General features: G+C 39.9%; 1 protein-coding gene across 8 annotated transcripts in view; it reads left to right on the top strand.

The window, feature by feature from the left end:
* ZNF236 (zinc finger protein 236) overlaps window positions 1-27448 on the top strand; it is a 93036-nt gene that overhangs the window by 62050 nt on the left and 3538 nt on the right. For 4 of the 8 annotated variants that reach the window (XM_040586143.1, XM_040586141.1, XM_040586146.1 and 1 more), the window contains exons 23-31: window positions 1091-1456; window positions 3371-3516; window positions 4724-4955; window positions 5394-5573; window positions 6835-6987; window positions 8346-8536; window positions 10215-10346; window positions 16157-16354; window positions 23614-23743. In XM_040586143.1, the coding sequence (XP_040442077.1) occupies window positions 1091-1456; window positions 3371-3516; window positions 4724-4955; window positions 5394-5573; window positions 6835-6987; window positions 8346-8536; window positions 10215-10346; window positions 16157-16354; window positions 23614-23743 (1728 nt within the window). Of the gene's footprint in view, window positions 1-1090; window positions 1457-3370; window positions 3517-4723; window positions 4956-5393; window positions 5574-6834; window positions 6988-8345; window positions 8537-10214; window positions 10347-14227; window positions 14320-16156; window positions 16362-23613; window positions 23744-27448 lie in introns of those variants that run through there. The other 4 variants (XR_005826768.1, XM_040586142.1, XM_040586144.1 and 1 more) reach the window with 4 other exon arrangements.

Below are 27448 nucleotides of genomic sequence, written 5' to 3'. Positions count from 1 at the left end.
TATGACTTCTTTACCAACTATAAATGACTAACATCACTGGAATATAATAGTGCGTTCAGATGTGGAAGTTGTCAGCTTTGTTTTGGGGTTGATCTGATGGTTTGCCAGGTGAAAAGGATAGCATAGTCATATTTACTACTTTTTTTTTTTTTAAATTATTTTTCTGTCACAGCAATAGAGAAGCCTTGATTTTATTCTTTGGTAAGGCAGCTATGTAAATTACATTGATTTCTTTCCCTTGTTTAGCTAGGAAGGAATATTGTGCTGGAAGACCTGCAAATCTCAGGAGCTCTAGTAGATTTTCAGATGCAGTGGCATCTTTTCTGCCAGATGTTTACATTGTGCTTTTTGTGAATTGTACAATTGTGCATATGGTTAAATGAAATAAACTCCATAGTTAACTGTTGTTATTTGTAGTACTTGAAAATTCTAGTTGAGACAAAAGATTTTTTTCAAATATTACGGAATCTGAAAGGAGAGAAAAGAAGGAGGACTGTCTAGACCAAATTTTTGTACCTCTAGATCACTTTGAGGTTTTTGATACTCTGTTTTACAATGTTATGTCACTTATAAATTTTATTTGTTTTCTACTTGTAATCCATTAATACTAGTCAGTATTGAGGTAAAGGCTGAAACAGAAGAATAATGCTGCTGGAATTAAAAAGGAAATTAAAAAAAAAAAAAAAAAAAGGAAATTAGTGGCTAGGTAAGGAGAAGCCAAATGCTGAAGAGGTCAAGATGAAACTTCTAATTCTGCAATTTTATGAGCTGTGTAGTTGAAACGACTTGATTAGTCAGGAAGGTGAGATGATGTGGAGGACAGAGGCATCAATGTGACCAAATTAAGATTCTGCATGAAAGTTTTAACCAGCACATCAAGTTTTAGAAATGTGAGAAAATTAAGACACCCTTCACTGAGATCCTTAATTCTTTAGAAAATCAGCCAAAATTATAAAGAAAAAGTCTAGCTATATCAGATTTATTCTGTTCGCATTAGTTTAGAATCTGTTTTTTTTTTGAATAGTTGGTACAATGCTGTTGATTTTTAGAGGTTCTATCACTTACTATTCTGTTTTTGAAACTTTTCCAGGCCAGAAGCTCTTCAGTTGTCATGTATGCAGTAATTCTTTTTCTACAAAAGGGAGTCTAAAAGTCCACATGCGTCTGCATACAGGAGCAAAACCCTTTAAATGTCCACACTGTGATTTACGATTTCGTACTTCAGGGCGCAGAAAAACCCACATACAGTGTCATTATAAACCAGAGGCAAAGAAGGTTAGGAAACCTGTCTCCCGTACTTCAGCTGAGGGACTACAACCAGTCAGTCTTCTTAATTCATCCTCTACAGACCCGAATGTTTTCATCATGAATAACTCTGTTTTGACGAGTCAGTTTGATCAAAATTTACTTCAACAAGGACTTGTGGGCCAGGCTATCCTGCCTGCTTCAGTGTCAGGTAAAAATGGATGACTTTTTGGTGGTGGTGTTGAGATCAAGTACTGAACTTTGCTTTCTATTAGAGTTCAGAAAATTATGCCAAACACTACTTCCAAACAGGTAAGAGTTGTGTGCTGAATTCATGATTCAATGCACAGTGGTGACATAAATAGAACTGTATTTATTTAAGAACGAAAGGGAAAATACATGCAGTTCACTTAAAAGATCTCTTCAGTTCTGCTGTGGTGTTACACTGCAGAAAGGAAGAAAATAACAAGTAGCTGGAGTACTTGTGTTCTTTTTGGTAATACTCTGTTGCCTTTCCTTAAAAAGGAGAGAAGCAAAACAATTATTCTGTAAAGCTTTCGAATCCGTAAGATTTATTTTGTATTCAAGCATTAGATTATAGAGCAAAGAAAAGTTTATCTACATCAGTTATTTGCATGAATAATGAAGATTAAGTGATATGCTGTACATGTGTAGTTAAAAGTCCAAAATAAAAAGAAGAAACCACACACTCCCAAAAAACAAAAGAAGAAAAATCTTTAGGGATGCAAAAAACCTACTACTGTAGGCATGTATGTTAAAAAATTAAATGTCTAGGATATGAAGTCTTACTGATTGACAGTGGCTACAGCTGTGTTAGAACATTAAATGTGCCATAGACCATTCTTTGACTCCGAGGCCAGCTGGCACAGAATACCCAACAAGCTTCATGTTGCAAGAAAATGACCTTTTGAGGATGATCCTCGCAACTTCTAAATTGCTTTCGGGAATTGTTTGTGTAAGTGCTAGCTGGCCTCTGGTGAAGTTGGAACAGGGACAGTTTTAAGAGCAGAACAGTGTTCAGGTGTCTGAAAATGTTCCCTGGTACTGTTAAATGTACTGCTTAAGTTGTGGGCCTTGGACTGTCTGTCTGTCACTTCTGAAAGTAAGACTTTGATTTTCTGTGCTGCTTTGGCGCTTCTTTCAGTACATATCTGTGATTCTGAAAGTATGCTTACCAATTCACAGTAATGTATCAGTCTCATTAACTGTAGCCATTCCAGTTTATCTCATTTGACCTAAACTGTTGCCCAAAACCATTGTTCAGAAGATACTAGTAAATTTTGACAGGCACAGTGAAGTGATAGATTCGTGATTAAAAGCTATCTGATGTTTGGTTGTTTTTTTGAGTAAACTCGATGAAAAGGAGTCTTTAGCATGTTTAGATGTCCTAGAAAGAGGCAGGAACCTTCTTAAATTAAGATTAGTGATGCGAATTTTGCTCAGAGCAGGTATTTCTTGGGTGCGTTGTAAAGCAGACTTATACTAAAGGATTTTGTAGAGGGAAAGATAGATAGTTTTAAAACATCAGCCAGAGGAAACTGGTTGGTCATACTGAGAACGTTTGGAGAAAAAGGTGTGTCAAACACAAGGTGTCTTGGTCTGTTCAACTTTTGGCATTAGGAGTTTTCTAAGTTCTGAAGGTTTCAGATTGCAAATGCTAATGTACCTGTATTTCCATTCACATGAGTACATAGGGTGACCTTTGACACCTTCTCGAACAGTGTTTGTGCTGTACAAAAATGTGGCAGGAGCTTTCATGTTCAGAGTCAGAAGGTACATATCACGTGTGAGTGCTACTTTTATGTAGGCGTGGCACACTCACCAAGGAAATTTATATCAAATTTCTCCAGGTTTCCGAAGCTACTCTGGAGTGGTGGTTCTTTTGTAACATGCTAGTTGATGCTTAAATAGTAACAATCCCTAAATTACATAGCATTTATGAAGCTTTAAGATAGGCAATCATCTGCTTCAAATTATTTTTCTTGGCATAAATGTGTGTGTGTATAGCTTTTGTATTTGATTATTTTTATAAATTAAATAATCTGAAAGAGGCAGTCAGTAATGATAAAGAAAAACATTATAATATAACTGTTTTCTTTGGTAGCTGGAGGTGACTTAACTGTGTCCTTGACAGATGGTAGCTTGGCCACTCTTGAAGGAATACAGTTACAACTTGCTGCTAATCTGGTTGGACAAAATGTTCAAATTTCTGGAATAGATGCCACCAGTATTAACAACATAACATTACAGGTAGGTTGCTCGGAGTTGCTTGCTTTTAATTTTATAGAGTCACTTTGAGGGCTGAAGGAAGTTTAAGGAGCATACCTAATTCTGGAAGAGTTCCTTTGAGTTGAACAAGGCGTGCGGCAATACCATGATGTATCAGTTGTGCTACGTTAGAAGACTTCTAGAATAGCTGCAGTGGGTTTTTTTCTGGTTTGGTTTCTTTGTTTTTCAGTTTTTTCAGGTTTTTTTCACCCCTCTGGGATTTTGGCAGATCGCTTCAAAATCTTTTTTTTTTTTCTTTTAATTACATTTTGTCTTTTCACTTCAAAAGCATTTTAGGCTCCCCCCCACCCCCGAAACAAACCAACCCACCCAAGTTATTGCACAAAAAGTTCTTTTGCTTAGCATAACGCACTTGCATCATTTAGCAAGCTTTTAATATTTAGAATAATGATTTAAATTCCTGTTGAGCTTATAAAATGAATGACAGGAAAAGATGAGGTGATTACATTTAAAAATTTATATTTTAAATTATGTGAAAGAATGATTTTCATGAACTTGGTTGTGTTTGATCAGTTTCACAGAATCATAGCGGTTGGAGGTTGCACTGGAGGTCGCCAGGTGCAACCTCAAGGTCAGGGAAGAGACAGAGTTACATTAGGTTGCTCAGAATCTCTACTCAAGAAGTTTTCAGTGTAAAACAAAGAAAACTGTATTTTATTTTTGTTTCTCCCGATCTCCAAATATCCCTGAGACTAAAATGCCTATCTTAAACTATCAAGAACATCTGTTTGACTGTGAATTGGGACCTTAATGAGCCCTAGGAGCAGAAAAAATAGATAATTTCTGATACCAGTTTTCTCTCTGCTCCATGCCTTTTCACTTTCAAAGACCTGAAGGCAGTGGTAAGAGTTACATGCAGCAATAAGACAGTACAGACAGTGTGGGTACCCGGTGCCCAGCACGCTTATATGTGACTATGATCACAATTCCCCAAACATTTTGCTGAGGGGAGGGAGGGAAGAAACCACAGGTGAAGCTGTTTACGTAATGACTTTCAAGACTGGCTATATACAGACACTTGAAAAATAAATCTAAGTTTAAAATGGTTGATTATAAAGTTTACACATTATATAGACTCTGTATGCAATAAATATGAATTCCAGGTCTATGTTAAGAATATTGACTTAACCTGTATTTGTTAAATTCAGATTGAAAACTTGCTTTTCAGATTGATCCAAGTATTCTACAGCAGAGTAATTTACTTGCTCAACAGCTAACTGGAGATCCCAATATGGCTCCGCAGAATCCTTCCCTCCAGGCAACGGAAAATGCAGTGCCAGCTAATGTGGTTATTCAGCCTATATCAGGCCTGTCTTTGCAGCCCACAGTAACATCATCTGCTAACATGACGATAGGATCCCTATCTGAGCAAGAGTCTGTGCTGACAACCAACGCTAGTGGTAAGCAGTGTCGATAGTTTTATTGTGCTTTGAATTTCTTAGTTATGGTATTACCACAGTGAGAAAATCCCACTACCCTCACTCCTGCTAAATACCTCATTTAATAAAATAAACATACTGGTTTTCGTATGAGCAGCTTCAGCAAGTTTTCCAACTTTGTGTTAACTGGTTTTGAATATAATTTTTTCAGAAGTTGGAGTATATAATGAAAATATTGAAGAATGTTTATAGTCGTTAGCCTACAGAGGAATAAATTGCATACAAAACCAATTTATTCTTAAGATGCTAGAACTTGTACTCTAATCTTGGCTACATTTTTTATAGTAGTTCAGAAAATAATACATTAATTGCTTTAAAAAGTTGCATCTTACTGTTGTGTTGTATTATAAAGAAAGGATCTTAATGGAAATTTTTTTTGTTCTACCCACTTACATTTAGGCACGCAGGACATCTCTCAAGTCATGACTTCACAGGGTATGGTATCATCTTCAAATGGACAACATGAGATAATGTTGACCATAAATAATTCCAGTTTGAGTCAAGTTCTAGCTCATGCTTCGGGTTCTACTACTACAAGCTCGTCAGGAAGTCCTCAAGAAATCACACTTACCATATCTGGTTGGTAATTTTAATGATCTTTAATGGTACCAGATCTCCATTTTATAAGGTAGCTGTGCAGTAGCATTTGAGGATAATTTCACAGTCCACAGCTTTCCTGTGAGGTGTTTTTTATATTCATCAGCTTTAAAGGATACCCCCAAATCTTTTGAAAACCAAATATATTTGCTTTGAGGACATATGTTAGATTGATTCCTATGTTATTCACAGCCTTGGGTCAACAGATTATCTCTGTGACAAAGCCCATATAACCAGTTCTTATTTCTTTGCTGTACCTCACTTGAAGCAGTGCAACTCCTGGGTAGCACTGGGATGGGAACAAGCAGGACAGGTATTGGGGATGAGTTTGTTTCATCTAGTTTTCTTTAAATGCCTGTGGACCAGTGTTCTAATAGATGTTTTGATCACTCTTTGAGGTGTACTATTCAATCTCTGTAATATGTAGTTAATAGTTTAGGTCTTCCTGAATAAATTTAGACTGACTTTTTTACTGTGTCTAAGAGGCTGATCCTATATATACTATACGTATCTTTCTATTTCCCCCAAAGACCGTTTGTATTTTGTATTGTGATGTTTCTTTAATAAATTCAGTATAATATTTAGTGCTTTCCTCTTTTCTTTTTTCTTTCTTTTCCTTTTCTCTTTTTCTGTTCTCTTATCCCATTTTCTGTAACATTGTTTAGTTATTTTAAATGTCATGACAATGATGTCTGTGTGAAGGTGTCAGGGTCTCCCACCTATGTTTTTCTGCATGTTAATGGATGTTCACTCATCTAAGAAAAATGGAGTATAGATGTCCAACAACTGAGAGAATGTGCTTTCTGTTTCTGGTTGTTCTATGCTTATTAACTGTTCCACAAAATTATCACCATGTGAAGTTGTGTTTTTACAAAAGAGCACGTTCAATGCATTTTGTTATCCATACAGTGGATTGAAAAAATTACAATTTAACCATTAGCCATTAGGTTGCTAGTTTTTTATAGTTTCATGAAGTTGGTGTCTTGAATCTAGATAAGATCCATATTTTTCTAATATTAATACAGATGTTCTCTACTTGTGAGTATCTAGACATGCATAATCACATCTGTATAAAAAACTTGTCGAACCTCTGCATAAAAATCTGCATCTGTAGAAATTAATTTTGTGGTTTGGTTGTATTTTCTACTTCTGTTATTTTATGATCACTTGTTTATAGTTCTAAGTACAGTAGCAGAATAACGTTGAGACATTTCCAGTTATAATAGGACTAATTTCTATTCAGGTCAAGATCTTATTCAGCATAATTCTGGAAGCAGCGATCTGAATAGTGGCTTAAGGCTGACAGCGCCAACCATCAACAGTCAGACTACAGGTGCTACATTAACCATAAGCAATGACCAGCTTCTTTCTCAGGGCACTTCACTAAATGCTGCAGGTATGCATACAGTGATTTTCTAATTAAAAATAATAAAAAACAAATATTTAAATTTTAATATAAATTTTTTATTCTAAAAATAAATATTAGACCAGGTTAACGTAATACAAAATGGTATAATCTTACACATTATGATTCTGAAACTACATGGCTTTGTGTGTTTTCTCACTGGGTTTAAATTTTTATGCCGGTTTAAATGAACTTTGCGTAGCAAGAAGAAAAAGAAAACAAAAAGACTTACCTAAAATTAGTACTTTGAGGCAGTTACAGCAATATTGAAGGACAATTTCTATAAATTAGAGGATGAAGAAACCTAACACATTTGCTGCAGACAAATCATAAAATATCCTTCATACCAAATTGCTCTAGTATTCAAATTTTGAGATTTTATGTATATGAGTTTCTACTTATATCTGTTTATATATACATGCAAACATATGTGCATATATATAGTTGGTCATACTTGCAACCTGCTGCACTGTTTAATAGGTTGCACTTATTGGTTGCAGCAGGTTGTGTTAATACAGACATTACTAACATGTAAGTAATTTACTCATATGCATGCTTACATTTTTTTCTACCTTCCTTTTCCTTTGTCCATTGCCTTTCATAGCTTTCTTTAGTTTACATATACATCAATAAAGCAAATCTGCTTTAATGTCGTACAGGGGGAAGCCTGTCCCAGAGTATGCTGTAGGATTTGGAGTTTAAGGCGTGATTTCGTATAATGAATTAGTAAATGAAGTAGTAAAAACAGACAATTGTATTATACCTTCTCTGTCATCTTCTCAGGTTTATCATAAACTGAAATCAGTGAGGCCTCTAGTCTCATGTTGGAGAATCTATAATATACTATTATACAGCTGTTACATCAAACTGTTAGGAAATACCTATTAATAATAAACTGGCCTTTTTTGCTATTATGAATTATCAACCACATTGCAAGGATAGGGTGACAGTGCTGGGTTGCAGTTACCAGATTTTTGTTTTACTGCTGTGAGTCAAAGTGTATTTCATTGAGAATTCTGAAAGTGTTAAGACTACAGAAACGTGTAACCTGAAAATTCTTCAAGTGTCTTTTTGGCAGTGGGTCATTTCCCACGCACCATGTTACAAAATTACGGCTTTGCAGTATGATGTCCATCAAGCTACATTTAAATATAATATTTCCTACTTTTATCATCTGACAATCTGACAACTTTTGACATGTGATAGCTGTTTAACTGATTTACTTCCTTCCAAAATAGAAAGGACTAGCAAGTGAGAAATAGAAATTAAGTTCAAAGAAAATGTTTGCAGCTAAGAGTTCATGTATGTAACAGATTATTTGGTTTTTTACTATTTTGCATATATTCCAGAACTTAATACAACAGGTGGAACAAACCTTCCTTCAACAACACCCATATCTCAGTCTACAGTTTCTGCCCAGAATTTGGTAATGTCTTCATCAGGAGTTGGAGGAGATGGTAGTGTCACCTTGACTCTTGCTGACACTCAGGGAATGTTGTCTGGTGGTCTTGATGCAGTTACACTTAATATCACTTCACAGGTAAGAAATGCTTTTCTGAACTGATGAATAAACTAATGTTACTGTCTTACAGAGCAGGAACTAGAGATTTTGCTTAGAAAATAAACTTGTCCTGTAAATACCTAGTAATTGAAAATTCAGTTAACTTTCCTTCTTTCTGCCAGCATTGTGTGCATACTGGCATTTAGAAACATAAACTATTGAAACAGAAATATAGGTAAATTTTGCAGGATTTTGGGTTTTTTTTGCAATGAATAGATCCGTTCTGCTGTTTCAAATGTTTGACATCAGTTTTTAGTGACAAACTGTACTTCTTCATCACTATTCAGTAGTACAGCTTAGTGTTCCTAAACTTTTTATTGTTTACTGTGATTAATTTTTCTGTTCCTCCTTGTGAACATAAGAGTTGAAGAGCAGTTGCAACAACTCCTTTCACAGCAAATAACAGGATAGAATCTATATTAAATTGGCAGTTTTTAACAATAGGTAGTGTTATAAGAAATTTTATAATAGCAGCGCTGTATGGACTATGATCTTCCCAGTAGCTTTAGCATTAGTTTCATTTTTATTGTAATATAAGATTCTTGTGGTGTCAAGAGCCAAAGACATGTTTACAAGTGGAATGTATAGAGTGGGGAGAAAAAAAAAAAAAAAATATTAAAAGACTAGAAAGTGAAAATTTAGGGTCATCGTGTGATTGGTATTTCAGTGTAGATTTTACCTGTGAAAACTTGAGCTATTCTACTTTCTTGGCTTAACTAGGTTTAAGTTGTTTTTTACTTACCTTCTGCTCTGAATTACGGAATGTGTAAATGCATATAAATGAAAGAGTACTATTTATCTAGCGTATGGTGTGATTAAACCTGGTGAGGCAAAGTCTGTAAGGATGCTTATACGCTTTCCTCTGCAGTTTTGCTCCTGGTAGGGTAGGAAGTGTCTTAAATAGTTCTTATGACACAGTTGTGATTTCTGGCATCACAGAGTAACAAAGCAACGTGATTTCATTTCAGATGTAATAATTCAAGCAATTACATTTGGCAGTGTTGATGTTTATTAATAAAGATGCTATGTCTGATATTAAGGCAGGCATAAATAAAAATGAAACATTGTTTTGGGCGCTATGTGAACACAGTCTGTGTTGCAGGAATCGTGATGAACAGACATGTAGTATGTAAGGGCACTGCATTTCCTGGGGAAACCAAAAAGTCTTTAACAGTAATGTAGAAATAGTAGCAGTATGATTTTAGTAATTGTCTATCTTTAATGAATTTGTACCTTGATTTCATGTAGTTTGGAAGTAGGTTTAACCTACGAGATTTTTAAAAAAGGAAAATACTGTGGAAAGACCATGCAGGAAAGCAGAATATAGGTGTTAAAGAAAGTGTCGGCTGAAGAGACAAGGACAAGGGAAATCTGAAACATTTAGCAGTTGATGCAAGGCTGTGAAAAATAATCAAAACTGAATCTCTACTCTTACAGACTTCTAGATGTTGTTACCCTTAAATTGTTAGACTTAAAATGGAAGGAAAAAAAGGAGAGGAAATTAACATTTGTTCAGATAGGATTCTGGAATGGTCTTTTTCAAGGAAAAAAAAAAGTAGTTTTGAGGTGTAAAAATAATATATGTAACTACAGTTAGCTGTTTAAATGTAGTTATTCTGCCCTTTTTTTTTTTTTGTCTTCTCCCCTCTTTTGACAGGGTCAGCAGTTCCCTGCTATACTCACAGATTCCAGTCTTGCTAGCCAAAGTGGGTCAGGGTCACAGCAAGTCATACTGGTGAGCCATACACCCCATTCAGCATCTGCAAACTCTGATGAAATAACGTATCAGGTAGATACAATATATTTCTTTATCTTTTGTGGGTAATTTAATAAAAATACGGGACTGATTTCTCTATATCCTGAAGCAGGAAGGCTGATGTCCTTCCCAAATAAAGAGTATTGGGAAGAGGTTTGTTGTGACTTCCTAGTCACCCAGATTCCATTTTAAGTTTTGATTTAAAACCATTTTTTTGTATACAAAACAGAAGTGCAATTAATAATGTGTTTCTTCCTACAAATTACATAACCATTGTTTCAACACAGACTGCTCCAAAAATTTCCAAATAAATTTGTAGCTAGATAATAAAAATAGACAAAGTTGAGACCTGTGTAAAAAAAAAAAGCACCTATTGCTACACCTTTTCCATTCTCTTTTTATAATCAAACTGCTTTAATGGTGGTGCCATGTAAAGCCTTTTCAACTTCTTTTGTATTTGAATTTCAATAGAAACTTTTACATATGTAATACAGTATTAAAGTTGGAAAAAGCAGTTCAGACTTCTCTTGTTGAAGGCAAATTGAATGTTTTCAACCAACCTGGTAATGCAAGTTCTAACATCGGAAAAATGGGTGAGGCAGATGGTGACCCACAACAAAGTGAAGAAGTGATGGACTGGACTGGCAAGCAAAGGGCAAGGTGTGGACAAGTTGTGGCTCATACGGGCACAAGAAACTTCAAAAATAAGGAGGACTGAAGGGAGGGGGCCCACCTCCGCTGCATGTGGGTTAATAAAGGTGCTGAGATGACAGCATAATAGAGGAAACTTAAACACTCTTCTTGGAAAACTTTTCACATCTGGGTGTCTCTGAAGTGCTGGTACACTGTTGCATGCAGCATGGGGAACAAACAGAGGAATTAGAGGTCTGCATGCAGTTGCAGTGCTGCGATCTCACAGGAATCAGAGAGAGAAGGTGCTACAGCTCACACAACTGAAGTGCTGCCATTGCTTGATTCATGATCTTTAGGAAGGACAAATTGGCAAGACAGCAGTGGGAATTCTGGAGCTCTGCTTGGGTGGTGAGCCAACTGAGACCTTAAGGGTAAGGATTAGCCAGCTGACCAGTGTGGGTGACACTGTCATGAATACTAGCCATCTGCTACAGATTGCCTAATCAGGAATAGTAGGTGATGAGGATTTCATCTTCGTCTTGGGCAACCTGCCCTAGCTGACCCTTCTTGAGTAGAAGAGCTGGACTAGGTGATCTCAAGAGGTCCTTTCCAACCTAAACGGATCTGTGGTTTCCAGTCCAAGGTTCACGTGGGTTCCTTCAACCTGCCGAAGATCTGCTGGAAGGGCAACAAGCAGGGCACAAGGAATCTGGGCAATTGATCATACCTTCCTGACACAGATGACTGAGAAGCCAGCAAGCAAAGGTGTTCTTTTGGGCCTGATGATTGCAGACAAGGAAGAACTGATTGGGACTGTGAAGGTCAGGGACGTACTTCGTTGCAGTGACCATGAGATTGTGGAGCTCCAGATCCAGGGGGAAGGAAGTAAGGCAAATAGCAGGGTCACAACCCTGGGCATCAGGAGAGCAGACTTGAGCCTGTGCAGGGACCGGTTTGTGTCGTGGGTTGGCCCTGGCTGGATGCCAGGTGTCCACCAAAGCTGCTCTATTACTTGCCCTCCTCAGCAGGGCCAGGGAGAGAAAACACAACACAAAAAGCTTGTGGGTAGAGATAAGGACAGGGAGAGATTATTCACCAATTAGTCACAGGCAAAACAAACTCTACTTGGGAAAATTAACTTATTAATCAGAGTAGGATAATGAAAAGTAAAAACTAAATCTTAAAAACACCTTCCCCCCCACCCCTCCCTTCTTTCTGGACTTAACTTTACTCCCAATTTCTCTACCTCCTCCTTGCCAGCGGTGCAGGGGGACAGGGAATGGGGGTTGAGCTCAGTTCATCACACATTGTTTGTCTCTGCCACTTCTTACTCCTCAGGGGAAGGACTCCTCACACTGTTCCCCTGCTCCAGCATGGGGTCCCTCCCACGGGACACAGTCCTCCATGAACTTCTCCAACGTGAGTCCTTCCCATGGGCTGCAGTTCTTCACAAACTGCTCCAGCGTGGGTCCCTCCCACAGGGTGCAGCTCTTCAGGCACAGACTGCTCCAGGGTGGGTTCCCCATGGGGTCACAGGTCCTGCCAGCAAACCTGCTGCAGCCTGGGCTCCTCTCTCCATGGGGTCCATAGCTCCTTCCAGGCCCCTGCTCCAGCATGGCCTTCCCAGGGGGTCACAGCCTCTTTCAGGCATCTCCCTGCTCTGGTGTGGGGTCCTCCAGGGACTGCAGGTGATATCTCCTCCACTGTGACCCCCATGGGCTGCAGGGGGACAGCCTGCCTCACCATGGCCTTCACCAGGGGCTGCAGGGGAATCTCTGGGATTCTGGGAATCTGCAGAGGAGCACCTCTTCCTCCTCCTTCTGCACTGATGCTGGCGTCTGCAGAGTTGTTGCTGTCACATATTCTCACTCCTGTCTTGCACTGCAGTTGCTATTGCACAGTAATTTTTTCTCCTTAAATACACTATCCCAGAGGTGCTACCATGTCGACGATGGGCTTGGCCTTAGCCGGTGGCAGGTCTGTCTTGGAGCTGGCTGGCATAGCTCTGTTGGACTTTGGGGAACCTTCCAGCATCTTCTCAAAGAAGCCACCCTTGTAGCCCTCCCTCTACCAAAATCTTGCCATGCAAACACAGTACAGCTTGGAATAATCATATGGCAAGCAGACCTGGAGAGGAGGAGGACCAGGAGAGCTGGTTGATTTTAAGTGTTGTCCTCAAAGCTCAAAAATCATCAGTTCCAGCGTATAGGAAGTCAAAGGTGACAGGAGGCTAACATGGAGGAACAAGAAGCCCCTGACAAAATTCAGACAAAAAAGAACACATAAGTGGAAGCAGAATCAGGTGACCTTGAAGGAGTACAGAGGCACCATTCAAGGAGATAGGGGTGAGTTTGGGAAAGCCCGGGCTGAAGTGGAGTTGAATCTGAAAGGGACATAAAACGTAACAAGACAGCCTTTTACAGCAGCAAAGGGAAGATGAATTGGCCTGCTACTGATTGGGTCAGGGGATCTGATGACAGAAGCTTTGGAAAAGGCTGATGTTCTGAGTCTCTTTTAGCTTAATTTTTACTGATAAGATTTGTCTTCTGCAATTCCGAAACAATTCTGAGTTTGTTTTGCCTGTGACTGAAATGATCAGTGGTAAAGGGTGGAGCATTGAATACGTACCCTCAATAGAGGAGGGTCATACACAAATCCATTCGTGATGGGTTACACTCGTGAGTGCTGAGGGAGCTGGCTGCTGATGTCATGAGACCACTGTCTGGTATCTTTGAAAGGTCATGGAATTCCAGAGAGGTTCCTGAGGACTGGGAGAAAGCAAACTCCTGCCTTCAACAAAGGCAGGGTGGAGACTCTGGGGACGTGCAAGTCGGTGACCCTCAGCTCAGTCACTGGGAAAGCGATAGAGCAAATAATTCTGGAAAGCATTTCCAAACACAAGAAGATGATTAGGAGTAGTCAGCAGGGATTTCTGGAGGGAAAACCAAGCCTAACCGACCTGAAAGCCTTCCATAGTGAGATGACTGGCTTGGTGGATGAGGGTGACTGGATGTGTACTTGACTCTAGTAAGGTTTTTGACATTGTCTTCCATAACTTCCTCATAGACAAGCTGACGAAGTACGGGCTAGCTAAATGGAACAGTGTGGTGGCTTGAAAACTAGCTGAACTGCTGCTCTCAAAAGGGTTGTGATCTGTGGAACCAAGTCTGTCTCAAGGCCAGTTATTAGTGGTGTTCCTGCAGGCTCAAATACTGGGGCTAGTACTGCTCATTAATGTGCTTCATTAGTGAGGTGCATGATAGAAGAGTGATGTTTTGCAGGTTTACAGGTAATAGAAAACTGGAATGAGTCATTAACAGACTGAATGGATTGGCTGCCATGCAGAGGGACCTCTTCAGGCTGGAGAGCTGAACCAACAGGATGGGAGTGCAAAGTCCTGACCCTGGAGGACAACCCCATGCACTAGTATGAACTGAGGGCAGCAGGAAAGAAACTTTCCAAAGAAGGACCAGGGGGTACTGGTGGACAGGTAGTTGACCATGAGCCAGCAGTGCGGCAAAGGAGGCCAGCACCATCCTGAGATGCATTAAGAAGAGTGTTGCCAGCTGGTCAAGAGGGTTGATCCTCTCCTCTTCTCAGTAAGAACACATCATGTGGAATGCTGTGTCTGGTCCCAGGCCCCCTGGTATGAGAGATACGGGTATACAGGACTGACTGCAGTGGAGGTCTACAAAGTTGATTATGGGATTGGAGTATCCAACACAGGAGGAGCGGCTGAGGGAGCTGGGACTCTGGCGTGGAAGAGAGCAGGCTCTGCGTTGGGGGTTCTTAACAATGTGCATAAATACCTGATGAAAAGGAGTAAAGCAGATAGAGCCAGGCTATTCTCAGCAATACTCAGTGAAAGGACAGGAGGCAATGGGCACAAATTAAAATAATTCCGTCAGAGCACAAAGAAACCCTGTTTTGTCATGAGGGTGGTTGAACCCTGGAAAGGGTTGTCTAGAGAGGTTGTAGTGTCTCCATCCTTGATAACATTCAAAACATGTCTGGACACGGCTGTAGGGATTTTTCTAATAACATCTTGTGCGTACGATTTTTACATTTGTATATGCTTATGAGTGTGAGTTCTTAACAATTTTAGTGTTCAAATACGCTGAAGATGGATGTTTTAAAACTTAACTTGAACATACTTTCTTACTCTTCTGGAGTTAATAATAGCTTTTTGTGTCTTTCAGTATATAAGCTTTCATAAATCAGGGTGCCATTTCATAAGGCTTATTATAATGTCACTTGTGAAGTATGACTGTCTGAGTAGCACTATTATAATAACTCAAAATGTAATCTAATGTCAAACTAGTTTTCTGTCATTCCCTGTAATGTATCTAATCACTGTGACTACATTGATTGACTTTTCAATGTTCCATCTTTTTCCTGAGAGTTTCCAGCTAGCTGGAAACACACACACACACACCCCCACTCACAGGACTTCTTGTCATTTCTTCCATGTTTTATATAGCATCTTTGCTTTCTAGCATGGATAATATCCTACTATGTTCTGTCTCTCTTCAAGTTTAGTTCATCCTGAATAATTCATTGAGAGTACTACTGCTTTTATCTTTTCTTCATCTTCATTTTGCTTTCTGTAAGTTACTGTATTTAAGCTTCTTATCTATCTATAAAGTTGAAAGCATTTTGCGTTATTTTATTTGAATAGAACAAATCAAAAATGCAGCACAACCTCATCCAAATTTATCAGCTTTTCATTGTGTTTCAGTACTTCTGTAAGTTTGTTTTGGTAGCTCAGAGCTTTACTTCCTTATGAAAATCAGAGTACCTAATGAAGAAATTAAACAAATAGTTGGTATTCTTCCCCTGTAAAATCAGAGAGACTTTCTTTTTTGTCTGAAGTATTTTTGGCTTTGAATTTTGTTTGGCTGAGGAATGTGAGACGCTCAGGAATATAAAACTGAATATAGGACAATACTGATACAAACACATTCTGTTTATAACGCGTAAATTAATTTGGTCATAGTTATTGTAGTCTTTCTGTGTTCTTAAAATACATGAGTCATTCTGAAGAGCAATGAAATACAAGTTCGTATTTAGATACAACTTCTTTTGTATAGCTAAGTTGCTTGCAAGTACTGTCCAAAAATAGGTCACGTTGAGGTAGATTTTGAAAAATAAACCGCTGCTGTGCATGTGCCTATGAAATTATTTGATAGTGGTTTTTTAAATTGTTGTAGGTGACAGAGGTTTCTCCTAATGTGACAAAAAGCAGTCAAGCGGAAAAAGAAGGTCGTGTCCACCAGTGTTTTGAGTGTAGTCAGACCTTTTCTTCAGCCACCATGTTGATGCACCATAGTAAAGAGGTTCATGGCAAGGAAAGAATACATGTTTGCCATGTCTGCAATAAAGCTTTTAAGCGGGCAACGCATCTCAAGGTATTTGGTAATAACAGTTGATTGTTCTGTTAACTCCTCTGTTAACTCCTTCATTTGTTTTGGACTTTTTGCGATATTACTGAAAGGTACTATTAATTGCTTTACCTTTCCTTTCCTTTTACAGTATGGGACAGGCATCTGAGAGAGAGAGTCTAAGTGATAATGTATACACAGATAGAGAACTCTTTCCTAAAGCATGGAGAAGATTTTAATGCATATATTGACTACAGAATGAAAAATGTGAATTCCTGTTGTGCAAATAATAGTGCCAGAAAAAGATTTCCCTCACTTTATTTGTTTATATGTGTCACTGCTAATCTCGATTTCCAGATAAGCTTTTGGAGTCATAGGAAGCTATTTGCTTTGCACTGTATCATTTGATTTTCTTGGATGCTTTGTCTTGTTAGCTTGTCATCTGCAGAGGAAGCATTTGTTTTAAAATATCCTTATACTACTGCTTTTGTCTAGTGGCATTTTCTATGTAGCTTTCTCTAGATTATGAACAACCTGTTACTTCCAGGTCTCTGGTGTGTTTAAGTTCTAATTATAGAATGTTCCTCTTAGGAATACTGGGCTATACTAGATGAGTGGTATGTCCAGGCCAGTATTCCTATCTCAGAGAGATACTAAAAGGCAGTGATTTGAAGAAGTGCTTTATGAAAAGAGCAAACATATAACTTGCCCAGAATTTTGCCAGCTTCCCAGAATTTATAGCAGGAAGTTTCTGGAGCCAAAACCAATGTCTTTATATTAAATAGATCCTAGGAGAACTTTTCTTTCACTTTAGTATCATGTTTTAAGGAAATACATCCTGTCTGTGAAGTTTACTCCCATGGGAGTGATCATGTGTGTCAGCCAGACTATTGGTCCTTGGGGAAACTGTCATAAAATGTGGTGGTGTGAGACTCAGTCTCTGGTTTAGGAGATGTCTTCCAGAAAAGAAAAAAAAATACAGTATTGAGACTTGTTTTCCTTAAGTAATGATAAAAAAGCCACAAATGCCAGTCTCTCTTCAGCTTATTTTCCTAGAACTGGCTGGTGTTACATTTTTTTCATAATTAAATCTTGGCTTCGGTTATATACTGGGCCCAAATTAAAGATATGATGAGGTAACTTCTTATTTCAGATTATTACCCATTGTTGCTTTTTCACACAGGCAGCAGTGAAGTTGCATTAAGAATTGCAAGGGCAACCTAAAGAGACTTCAGGACCTTGGGATGACTGGTTAAGGAATCAAGAGCACAAGTAGTGTTCTCTATCCTCCCAGTTGCAGGGAATGATGAGGCAAGAAACAGGAAGAGCCAGGAGATCATAACTGTCTCTGAGATTGGTGTCACCAGCAACATTGTGGGGTTTTTGATCACAGATTAGTCTACAAGACACCAGGCCTGCTAGTAACAGATGGGTTACACCTGTCTCAAAGTGGGAAAAGGATCTTTGCACAAGGAGTTAGCGGAGCTCATCGAAAGAGCTTTAAACTAGATTTGAAGGGGGAAAAGGATAAACCCACACTTACTAGAGATATGCCTGAGGGCAGCATGCCGATGTTTGAGGGCTGGCGTGCTAGTGAGGTCCTTCGGTGTTCTCCATATGTGCTGAGTACACGGGAGCACATTTCAAATGTCCCTATACTAATGTGCACAGCAACCTAGCCATCTCAGGGGAGGTAGAAGATGGAGATCCATGTGGCAGCAAAGACACAAGGGTTGTTGATGTGTCCGAAACCATGGAAGCACCTCTGTACCATCATATAGGAATTAGGGCTTCTTGTCCCAGAAAGGTGGCAGGATCAATAGCAGAACTGAAGTGCATCTACACCAATGCATACAGCATGGGAAACAAACAGGAGCTGGAGCCCATTGTGCAGCAGGAAGATGCGACATAGTTGCCATCACAGAAACGTGGTGGGTGACTTGCACAACTGGAGTGCTGCAGTGGATGGCTATAAACTCTTCAGAAGGGACAGGCAAGGAAGGAGAGGTGGTGGGGTAGCCCTGTATGTGAGGGAGTGTTTTGACTGTCCAGAGCTTGGTGGTGGTAATGAAAGGCTCGAGTTCAACTTACTCATCAGTGGCCTGGATGAAGGAACAGAGCATGCCCACAACAAGTTTCCTGATGATAGAAAACTGTGAGGACTGGCTGGTACACCAGAAGGCTATGCTGCCACTCAGCCAGACCTGGACAGGCTAGGGAGTTTGGGTAGAGAGGAACCTGATGAAGTTCAACAAAGGCACATGCAGGGTTCTGCACCTGGGGAGGGACAACCCCACACACCAGCACAGGCTGGGGCTGACCTGCTGGAAGGCGGCTCTGCGGAGAGGGACCTGGGAGTGCTGGTGGGCAGCACATTGCCCATGAGCCAGCAGGGTGCCCTGGTGGCCAAGAAGGCCAAGATGATCCTGAGGTACAATATGAGGAGAGTGGCCAGCAGATTGAGGGCTGAGACTCCACCTCAGTGAGGCCACATCTGGAGTGCTGCATCCTATTCTGGGCTCCCCAGTTCAAGAAGGGCAAGGAACTAAAGGTGAGGTGACCAGACCATCTCCCTGTGGAGGGATATGAATGTGATGAGGGGACCAGACCATCTCCCTTATGAGGAGAGCCTGGGAAAGCTGGGTCTGGTTTAGCTTGGAGAAGACTGAGAGGGGATCTTACCAATATATACAAATACCATAAGTGTGACTGAAGAGGATGGGGCCAGACTCTTTCCAGTGGTGCCCAGCAACAGGGCAAGGGACAATGGGAACAAACCACAACACAGGAAGTTCCGTCTGAATATGAGGAAAAACTTCATTACTTTGAGCGTGATGGAGCACTGGAACGGGCTGCCCAGGGAGGCTGCAGAGTCTCCTTCTCTGGAGACATTCACAACCCACGTGGACGCGATCCTGTGCAACCTGCTCTGGGTGGATCTGCTTTAGTAGGGTGCTGGACTAGATGATCTCCAGAGGTCCCTTCCAGCCGTGACCATTCTGTGATTCTGAGTGTTTATTGGTAGGAATCCAGGTGTCCAACAAGGCAGGTACGGTGGTGGGAGTCTGTTATAGACCAGCCAGCCAGGATGAAAAGACAGGTGAAATAGACTGTAAGCAGCTGGGACAAATCTTGTGATTGCTAGCCCTTGTTCTCATGGGGGACTTCAGCTTCCCAGATGTCTGCTGGAAATAAAATACAGTGGAGAGGGAACAGCCTAAGAGGTTCCTGGAGCGTGTGGAAGATAACTTCCTGACACAGCTGGTCAGTGAGCCAGCTAGGGAAGGCACCCTGCTGGACCTGCTGTTTGTGAGCAGAGAGGGACTGGAGGGTGATGTGATGGTTCGAGGTTGTCTTGGGCATAGCAAGCATGAAGTGATAGAGTTTTTGATTCTTGGGAATAGATTCTTCTAAATCATTTTTGATTCTTGGGAATGGAGAGCTATGGCTGGAACTCAGGTAAAAAAAAAAAGAGTTTATGACCTTTGGAAGAAGGGGCTGGCAACTCAGGAGGACTACAAAGATGTCGTGAAGTTATGCAGGGAGAAAATGGCCAAAGCCCAACTAGAACTTAATCTGGCTACAGCAGTAAAAGACAATAAAAACTGTTGCTATAAATGCATTAGTAAGAAAAGGAGAGCTAAGGAGAATCTCTATCCTTTATTGGATGGGGGGGGAAAGGTAGCGACACAGCTTGAAGAAAAGGCCGAGGTACTTCAATGCCTTCTTTGCCTCAGGGCTCAATAGTAAGACCAGGTGTTCTTGGGATACCCAGCCCCCTGAGCTGGAAAACAGGGATGAGGAGCAGAACGAAACCCCCATAATCCAGGGAGAAATGGTTAACAACTTGCTACACTACTTAGACACACAGAAGTCTATGGGGCCAGATGGGCCACCCAAGGGTACTGAGGGAGCTGGTGGAAGTAAGTGGTCACAGAGCCACCTTCAACCGTTTATCAGCAGTCTGGCCAACCACAGAGTCCCAGTTGACTGGAGATTATCAAAACATGACACCCATCTACAAGAAGGGCTGCAAGGAGGATCTGGGGAACTACAGCCCTGTCAGTCTGACCTCAGTGCCAGGGAAGGTTATGGAGCAGATCGTCTTGAGTGCTATCACATGGCATGTACAGGACAACCAGGTGATCGGGTCCAGCCAGCGTGGGTTTATGAAAGGCAGGTCCTGCTTGACTAGCCTGGTCTCCTGTGACCTGCTTAGTGGAGGAGGGAAAGGCAGTGGAAAGGTTGTCTACCTAATCTTCAGTAGAGCTTTGACACCATTTCCCACAGCATTCTCCTGGGGAAGCTGGCTGTTCATGGCTTGGACAGGTGTGCTGCTCACTGGCCTGAGTGAACTGGCTGGCCAGGCCCGAAGAGTGGTGGTGAATGGAGTTACATCCAGCTGGTGGTCAGTCACAGGTGGTGTTCCTCAGGGCTCAGTACTGGGGCCAGTTCTGTTTAATGTTTTTTATCAGTGATCTGGATGAGAGGATTGCATCCACCCTCGGTAAGTTTGCAGATGACAGCAAGCTGGGCAGAAGTGTTGATCTCCTTGAGGACAGGAAGGCTCTGCAGAGACAGCTGGACAGGCTGGACCAATGGGCTGGGGCCAATTGTATGAGGTTCAACAAGAAGAGCTGGCAGAGAATGACCTGGGGGTGCTGGTCGACAGCCGGCTGAATATGAGTGGGCAGTGTGCCCAGCTGGCCAAGAAGGCAAATAGCATCCTGGCTTGAAGATTTTCTCTATATCCTGTACAAACCAAATCCATGATTTCTGATGATGAAAGTCAAAATGAATCTACCAAATTGCCATTTTTGTTTACTTTTTGTGAGGAGGAGGATAGGATGTTTTAAAGAGAAAAGAAAGTTTAATTTACTCTTTGGCCATCAATTGTCCTAAAACAATTTCTGCCTCTTCATCAAAGTCCTCGTTAAGGTGTTCCATAACATCAGTTGTGGGCAGCTTTAACAGGAAGTTTGGTAAAGATAAATGAAACCACAGGTTTTGGCTTAGGATTTTGGGAAGAGTTCAGTGATCTCTTAATGGCTTCATTTTGTACTGATGGTATTTGGGAAATCACCAAAACTATTAAGAACGCTGCCAAACTTCAGGCTTTCCAGAAAAAAAAACCCCAACGGTAAGAGGTAAAGGTATACCAATGTTTAGGTGCTGGTACTTAATTGTATTTGTTTTTTCAAAAGGCATCAGTACCAGCGATTTTGCAATTACCCGCAATGTAAAAAATTTTCTGTTCAGTGTCTTTGGTTCCCCTTCTGGTGTTGGAGACTGCCCTAGTATTACATCTTCAGAGAGGAGAATCCCAAGACATACAAAGCAACTAAACTGTCTGATTCTGTATTGTTAGATAATGGAAGTACCTGCAGGGTGACTGTAGATAGTAAATAAAGCATGGACATCATTCCAAGATGAAAATAGAATAAGGTTTTGATATTATTAAAAGAACAGAATGAAACAGACTCTTTATTGCCGTACTTTCAGAGGTGGTTACAATTAATTTATGTTTCGAGATTTGAAAGAGTTGCATACCAATGCATGAGAAGCAGGGGTAAAGAGCCTTTTCATAGAAGACCTCCTGTTCTTATCTTCTGATTAGATAATGCTCATTTGGGACCTCAAGATAATTTCTATCTGAAAAATACAAAAATTACACAAACTTTTAAAATGTGAACAATCAAAGAAATACATTTAAATGTGTCTATAAAGAAGTGCTTGCACTTCAGAGCATTGTATTCCCATGAACAATTTTCAGAAGTGTGTATTTTATAGCGAAAGTATAAGGGACTGGCAGATCAGTGGAACAGAATTGTACCACAAACTGTTTTCTTCAGAGAGAGGTGACTCAGGAAGTTTTACAGCAGCTATCTGGATGCACTCCTGTTTCCTTTCAAGTAGAAAATGGGGCATGGGGATTGTTGGGATTTTGGGGTTGGCGTTGGTTGTTTTGGGTTGGATTTTTTTGTGGTGGACAGAAAGAAGCAGTCAGTTTCACATAATTTGTCTAGAGTAGGTCATAGCATGCTTCCTCCATTTCAGTGCTTCAGGAGGTAACTAACAAGATAAAAGCAAAAGATTGTCTTCAGCTAGGCTGTGGTTTGTGGATCTCTCTGTGCTTTTCTGAGAACACATTTTATTATTTCGCTACAATACCATATTGTTATAATTACTATGATAGTAATATTCTTCCCTGTTACTGTGTCGCTGATTTTCCAGTGAAAACAGATCCTGCAGACACAGTTTGCTTCAGTTCATGGAGTGAGGAGTAGGACTTCATAGACATCAAGAAGACTTGTTGTTTAGGCGTGGTAAAGACTAATTAATAGTCTGGTCTGTAATAAATAGACTAGAAAAGAACGTTCACATGCCTCTTAGAAAGTGAACAAGTACTCACAGTACTGTTTCGCATACAGTTTGTGATTAGATTTTTAAATTAAATATGTTTGTATTTGCTTTCTTTTGTAATCTGAATTGTATGTTGGTATTAATAAAGAGATTTAAATGAAGAAGTTAATAGATAACATAGGATACTCCTTTAAATTTGCAGAACTGATGTGTCCAGCATCAGTGAATTAAAAACACTGAAGTTAGAACTGTTATTAATGTTTCTTCATAAAGACAAAACATGTGTTACCCTCACTCTGCTTTTTTACCTGTCAGGACCTTAGTCGTTCTTTTTTAATTTTTTTTTTATTAATTTAAGAGTTCATTGTGAAGTGGTTCTGATTGCACGTTGACATAGTGCAGCTCTGTGTGTGTATGTTTTGATAGTCCCCTCTTTGAGGCCTCTACAGTTTTACAATGATACTTAACTTGGGTGCTGAGTAGGATTAACTGTGTCGGGCGAGGTGGGGAGGTGGATACTGTAGACTGGAGGGAAGAAATCAAATATTAACTTAGAATAAAGAGTTGTCCAGAATGAATGTTTGTAAGTGAACAAAGCATTTCAAGAGAGCTGGGGTTTCGGGTTTTCTTTGGTTTTGCTTCAGATAATTAGTGGAGGGACTAAGTAATGCAAAAAAAAGTAATGCATAGAGTTACTGACAGAGGTTTTGAGAAATGTAAGGATAGCACTGCTTCAGCCTTACAAAGAGCTTATATGGAAAGATAGTCTCTCATTTAAATGAAAAAGCAGGCTTCCATCTTCTTCCAGCTTATCTGCTAATTACTGAGATTCTCTGCTTTTGTCTCCAAGTGTGATTGTATTTCTGTGTTCAATACTGAAGTTTTTTTACATGGTCTGATACCTATTTTCTGTACTGGCTTAGGAACACATGCAAACCCATCAGGCTGGACCTTCACTGAGTTCCCAGAAGCCTAGAGTGTTTAAGTGTGATACTTGTGAAAAAGCTTTTGCTAAGCCGAGTCAGCTGGAGAGACATAGTCGCATTCACACAGGTAACACTAGATACTATTTTTATCTTTCAAGATTTTATCATGAATATGTAGGTGTTATTTTTGGAGTCCTTGTTTGTGGGTTTTGGGTAACTGCATTTAAGTGTCAACTTAAGCTTTAAAAAACCCAAGTAAATTTCTAACCCAAATTGTTTAGAAATTAAAATGAGGAACAGCAGAGATGTCAGAAACTGTGAGAAACTCTTTAAAGCCAGAACATCGTGCTTCACTAAGCTTCTCCGTATTTTGGGACTGGCAATACTGACTGCAACAGTAATGTGATTGCATGAGCTTGAATCTAAGTTTGTCAGTCTTTGAAACAGATTAACGATAGGATATTTTAAAGCATTGTGTAAAGTGGTGTTAAGAGACTGAGTATGATTGTTTTAGGAGGTGGATATAGGAGAATGTGCAAATGAGTGGGTGTGCTCAATGACATTAATTAAGGGACAGTCAAGTGCTGATACTGACAGCTGTACGCAGTGCTTCATTGCCATTGAACTAATTTGTTCATTTGTTTCTGGTACCAGTGCTTTTGATTTGTTGTGGCCTTTTCTGCTTGATTATTTTCTTCAACTGTCACTTTATAAAAAGACTATACTGACTTCTAGGGAGCACACATTTTCTGTGATAAAAGTGCTTTTCAGGTTGCAGCTTCTGCCGTACTACAAGTTAAGAACTGTACATAGGATAACCCAGCTGCCTCCCCCTTTCCCTTCTGTATCTTAGTTAAGAACAGTGTTCTGAAGAACGTGATTTCTAAATATAGGAGTCAATTCTCTGAAATAACTTCTCTCTTTTCCATACCACTACCAATAAAGAGCTGTCATGGCCGCTAGAGTTAAAAAGGACAGGGGAAAGTTATCTGTGTTGATGCTAAGCTGTAGCGGACCAAGGAATTCGACTGGATGTGCTATAGTCTAAGACTGCCAAAGCTTTCTCTTTCCCCAGTGTCAGCTTCTGGTGGTTAGCTTTTGATTGCTTTTTGTGCAAAGTTCCTAATCTCTTCCTTTCAGTTATCTTGTTAACCCTGTCATTACTCCTTGGTTAGCGTCACTTGCTGGTCTTGCAATGGTAGTTTGAATTTCATTTTTGAATGGACCTTCACATTACACCCTCAGATTCAGTGTTGTAGTTTTTAGTATTGCATCTCTGAGGTACAGACTTGCCTGTATATCCGAGCATCTTGTGCATGCTGGCATTTTGTGCATCAGAACTTTCTTTTCTCTGGCTTTGACAAATGCAATCTTATATAAACACACACACACTCTCACATGCTTTCTACCATGCTGTTTCATATGTATGAAAGGGATGTAAATGTTTGTTCAGTGGTATCTTTGAATTCTTTTTATGTGTCTGTATGACATCTGATAGGCTGTTGATGTCTTGGGACCACTGCCAGTATTGATAATGTACATTATCTTAATGTGTCCCTATATACTTGTCCATCTGTTAACTTCTTTTTTCTTATGTGACGTTTATGGCAAGTTCTTGAAGGTAGGGTCTGTGTCTTTGCTTTTTTTTTCATGAAGCAGTTAATATGGTGGAGTGTCAGTCGATCTCTAACGCTGTGTACTGTGATGTTACCAATAGTAAATGATAAAAAGAGTTTCTGGGGAAGATGGGGGGAAAAAAGTAGATGAAGCTAAGAACATGTTAAGATTGCCACGGGCTAGGAAACCGCTTGAACTTCCCGTATAGCAGTGGCCATATAGAAGAGTCATTGTTAGGTGATGGATGACGCTGTCTTCCATTAGGCTTAACGTAGTTGGTACTTACCACTGCACATAAGCAGATTCTGAAACATAACTAGTCAAGACAAGGTCATGCTTTTTCTGTCTGTGCTTTCTCACTGGTTTTTGCAGTGTATCATGAGTTTTGCAAAGGAATTAATGTAGTCTGATACTTGATTTATCATGGAAAAAAAGAAGAATTGGAGAATAATCAGTGATTCCAAATGTTTGTAGATTAATTGGATCATTCCTATACAAGGTGCAGCCTACTGTAGCATTTTTTTATTTGTTCTGGTAAAATGAATTTGGCTCATTTCAGTTGCCTAATTTAGCACATAGTTTGTTTACTGTCAGAACTCAAGTAGGAGCAGTAATTGCAAGAGCTGTTGCACCTGATTTACACATGAGCATTTGAGCTTTGAGGCACTAGGGTTTGCTAGGCAGCTGAAAGCCAGAGAGGTCTCAGGTCATTGCCCTGACTTTTTTTTTCCCCCACATTTCATTTAGTTGCTGACAACTCTAGCAGGAAAGGATAGGCGATTGGATAGAGAGGATTCATGAACTTGGTAAATTCATAGTTTGAGTTCTTTTGCTAAGCAAATTGGGAGATTTGGGAATCCTAAGAGCAGGTTTAGAGTTGCAATGGGAAGGCATGGATAGGTAGGAGACATTACTGGGCATAAAAAGCAGGTGAATGTGGATGATCGTACTGCTGCGAAGGGTTAAGATCCTTGTGTATCAAGTTGTGAAATACTGCAATGTGGGTGATACGTATTGGCTGTGGCAACGAGAGTATTGCAACAGGAGGGAAAGTTTTCAGTGCAAGTGTGATAGGATAGACTTTAATACTAGTGGCTGGGCCATCGACTTTCAGCAAAACTTCAGTTCTTGTAAATAAGCAATAACTCTTGATAAGGGTAATGGGTATTTGCAGCTGATTGCCAGCTAGCAGCATTCATTGTTGATCGATTGCTGCTAGTTGCAAGTACTGTACTATGGGTGTGTGTAAGCGTGTTCTGTAAGGGGTTCTTGAAGGTAGTTTCTTATCTGAGTATGGGAGGAAACTAATCGGACATACTAGAGCTGCTTTTGTGTGTTAGGGGTCTCTGCTGACCTGTGTGTCCTCATCTGACAGGATGACTGTTTATCTTCCCTTCACCCCCTGCCTCAAGAGAAATAGTGACTGCTCTTCCTGAGAGTAAAACTGAAGAAGGCAAACAGCAGAGCTGCTTTGTGGTTATTCTGCTTTGTGGTAGAAAGGAATATTCTGGTCGTACTTGGGGCAGGAAAAGAGAGGCAGGGATTACAATCCAGGGAGATCAAAAGTATTTACAATTCCCCAATAACTTGCTTTCTGCATAACTGACTTAAATAATACAGACTTTAAAAAAAAAGCAATGTTCTAGTTAAGAGTGTCACAAAATAATCCAAAAGCAGGAAAGAAGGGCAGTTTTCCTTTTTCCTGCTTTGATTCATGCTGCCCATTATAATAGACGCAGAGCACTTCAGGAAGGCTGGGAACAGAGCAGAGTCCCTTTATGTGTAAGTTTCTCATGAATCCACACCATCGTAGGAAAAATTCTTTCTGTTTTGGAATGACTTGTAATTTACTCAGTAAATCCTCAGATATTTTTGGGTGTCTTGTACTTGGGTGCTCATGTGCTAGGAATGCCCACAAACTGTAACAGTCCTTGCTAAATTAATTTTATATTACTGTTGTCTGATGTTGAAACAGCAAGTCAATCCGTATGATAGCCATTCTTTCAGAAGATAATATTCTTTTAAAAGAAGTCCCTTAAGGTCAAAGGAGTGAAAATGTGCTGCATAGAAGTTTTTAGATGGGTGCTGTTACATAAAATATGATAAGAAAGGCTTACATAAAATAAGAAATCTAAACTGATTTGCTTTCTTAAACGTATGATCATTGTGAGAAAGTGTGATTTCTATTTTGATTAAACATTTTTGACGATTTCTA

This window comes from Falco naumanni, chromosome 3 (genome assembly GCF_017639655.2).
Source record: "Falco naumanni isolate bFalNau1 chromosome 3, bFalNau1.pat, whole genome shotgun sequence".
Taxonomy (NCBI): Eukaryota; Metazoa; Chordata; class Aves; order Falconiformes; family Falconidae; genus Falco; species Falco naumanni.
This window is presented reverse-complemented; position numbering and strand designations above follow the sequence as displayed.